Here is a 2,919-nt window from a genome sequence, read left to right as displayed (position 1 = left end):
TCTCTGGTGTTCTTTCCCTTAACTAAATAGTGTAGGATAGACTTTCTGCACGGCTTCCTCTTCCTCCCAAATAGCCTCATGAGGGCCAAAATGCTTCCACTGCACTTTAACTTGGGTGATGGTTTCTGCACGGCTTCCTCTTCCTCCCAAGTAGCCTCATGAGGGCCAAAATGCTTCCACTGCACTTTAATTTGGGTGATGGTTCACCTCTGCAAGGTGGTTTCTCTCCGATCGAGGACACGTAGAGGCTCTGCTAGAAATTCTCTCTTGGGTTCTACCTGCACATTCATAATCTGCTGTCAGAAAATTCCTATAAACAACAATTCTTAATATATAGACTTCATTCTATCATTACCTGAAAACTTTCTCAGTTAATAATATGTCGAGGGTCATATACATATTTTTTTAATAAGGATACATGGAAGACATTGTGGACTCGGATGTGGCCCGGGAGTGCTAGCTTGTACGCCGCGGGCCCAATCAGCTCCAAAAGTTGAAAAGGCCCACAGTACCAGGGTGCCAACTTCGCACAACCTTTCCTTTCCAGGGTTTAACCTTCAAGTACACGTGATCCCCCAACCGGAATTCTTTATGAATTCTTTTCTTATCTGCATAAACCTTTTGCCTATCCTGAGAAGCCTTTAAATTTTGGCGAATATTCTTAACGGTGGCCTCAATTTCAGGTAACATATCACGACCCAATGCTAATTTATTATCTAGTCTATTCCAGTCCATGGGTTTCCCACACTTTCTTCCATACAGTACTTCAAAAGGGCTCATACCCAATGATTCGTGATGTCCATTATTATAGGCGAATTCCACAAAGTGGAGGTAATCCTCCAATTTCTGTGGTTGTTGCATTACAAACATTCTCAACATGTCTTCCAAGACTTGATTCACTCACTCTGTCTGACTGTCTCTCTGTAGATGGTAGGCAATGCTGAATTGAATTTGAGTGTCCAACTCTGCAAAGAGGGTTTTCCAAAATGTGGATGTAAATTTTACATCTCTGTCAGAGATCACCACTTGGGGTATCCCGTGTAATCAGAAGATTTCTCTCATAAATATGTCTACAATCTCCACCATTTTATAGGTGGATTTTACAGGAATGAAATGAGCGGTCTTTCTCAACTTGTCCACCACAACCATGATTGAGTCATGTTGCTTTTTAGTACGAGGTAATCCAATCAGAAATTCTAAAGTGATTGTCTCCCATTTCCATTCAGGGATGGGTAATGGTTGCAACAGACCGGCAGGATGTTGATGTTTCGCCTTCACCAATTGGCACTCTAAGAATTTGGATAAATATTCAACCACATGTTTTCTTAAACTGGGCCAAAAATAACTTTTCTTGATAGCAGAAAACAGTTTCTGGTATCCCGGATGGGCGGCGTAAGGCTTCCTATGAAACTCATCTAATAACAGCTACTTAAAAGAGTTTTGGTTAGGAATATAAATTCTATTTCTGAATGTTAACATTTTGTTGGGGTTAATCGCATACTCAGATTGTTTCCCTTTTACCTGAGCTTCCAAAGCTTGCTGCCATAAGAATGTATATTCTTGGTCTTTGAGGAATGCCTCTCAGATAACCTCTGGTAGGTTAAATTGTGCTTGAATGAATTGTACTTCATAAATGCAATGTAGTTTTCGGCTTAAAGCGTCTCCTACCCGGTTTTCTTTTCCTTTGAGGTGTTTCATGTCAAAGTCAAATTCGCTCAAGAATGCAATCCATTTGGCATGTCGAGCATTTAAACTAGACTGGTTAAAGAAATTTTTAAGACTGTTGTGGTTAGTTAATAACAAAATTTTCTTTCCCAGAAGGTAGTGTCACCACATTTTTAATGCATACACTTCCGCGGCCAACTCCAGATCGTAGGTAGAGTAGCGTTGCTCATAATCCTTCAGTTTACGTGATTCATAAGCTATGACCTTCCCTTCCTATGTTAATACTCCATCGACACCCTCCTTACTTGCATTTGTACATACTACAAAGGAATTTTCCAGATCTGCTACTTCTAGCACTAGGGCGGTAGTAAGAAGTTGCTCAAAACTTTGCTGACATTCCACTTTCTAGTGGAAAGCAGGTCCATTTTTCTAAAGTGAAGTCATCAGAAAAGCTATTTTTGAAAAGCCTTTAATAAATCGACAATAATACCCTGCCAAGCCCAAGAAGGATCTTATGTCAACAACGTTTTTCGGTGTGGTCCATTCCATAATAGTTTTGATCTTTTCTTGATCCAAAATCTTTTGCTTATAGATGTGTTCAACAATTACACGCATAAATTGTAGCTTAACATAGAAAACTTAATGTGCACATGAGACAAGAGGATAAACACATAAAGCATGAAATAAGACAATAAGACTTGATAACGGAGTTCGTCCGACTTGGATTACATCTTCAGGCCCTGCTCAATCAATGGGGAGACCTTCTTTCATTAAATGGCATGAGAAAGAAGAGTACAAGTATCAGTTAGAAAAAGGAGTCTTATACCTCCATACTGAAAAATGGTCAAAAAATGCATAACTCTGATGGAGAAACGGACAGTTCCATTGCATTCATGGCATTGAGAAGAGCTGAAACCATATGAAATTTGTCAAATTCTGACAAAGTGAAAATTTGGCCCTCCTGCAAAATTTTGCCTCAAACTGTGTGCACTTCCTCCTCTGCCTAGGCGCATTGACAAACTCCATTTAAGTATAATATGGGTGGTAGATTTCTCAACAATCCTGTCGGTGGAGTTGGTTTGAGATCTGTTTAATAAGGAGGAGGTCAAGCGGTCAAACCCCGACTCCTCCTTTTTTAATACACCGAATCTCTTTAAAATTTAAACAACCTTTTTTTTTAACTATGGGTTGGTTCGGGCTCGCCTTGGGTGGCCCGCCCACTGTACCAACCTCCGCCTTTGCAATAATTTTTAA

At 40.0% G+C, this 2,919-nt stretch overlaps 1 protein-coding gene across 1 annotated transcript; it reads right to left on the bottom strand.

Moving 5' to 3' along the window:
- Positions 1–480: 480 nt before the first annotated feature.
- LOC149199785 (uncharacterized) lies at positions 481–879 on the bottom strand. Its single transcript, XM_089400710.1, has one exon. The coding sequence runs from the start codon at positions 877–879 to the stop codon at positions 481–483; it is 399 nt and encodes a 132-aa protein (XP_089256836.1).
- Positions 880–2,919: the final 2,040 nt, after the last annotated feature.

The sequence above is a fragment of the Pinus tabuliformis genome, chromosome 2_1 (genome assembly GCF_031772625.1).
Source record: "Pinus tabuliformis cultivar Carrire ecotype Pingquan chromosome 2_1, CPIR1, whole genome shotgun sequence".
Lineage (NCBI taxonomy): Eukaryota > Viridiplantae > Streptophyta > Pinopsida > Pinales > Pinaceae > Pinus > Pinus tabuliformis.
Note: the sequence above shows the minus strand (reverse complement) of the source record. Positions and strands in the feature narration are given on the sequence as shown.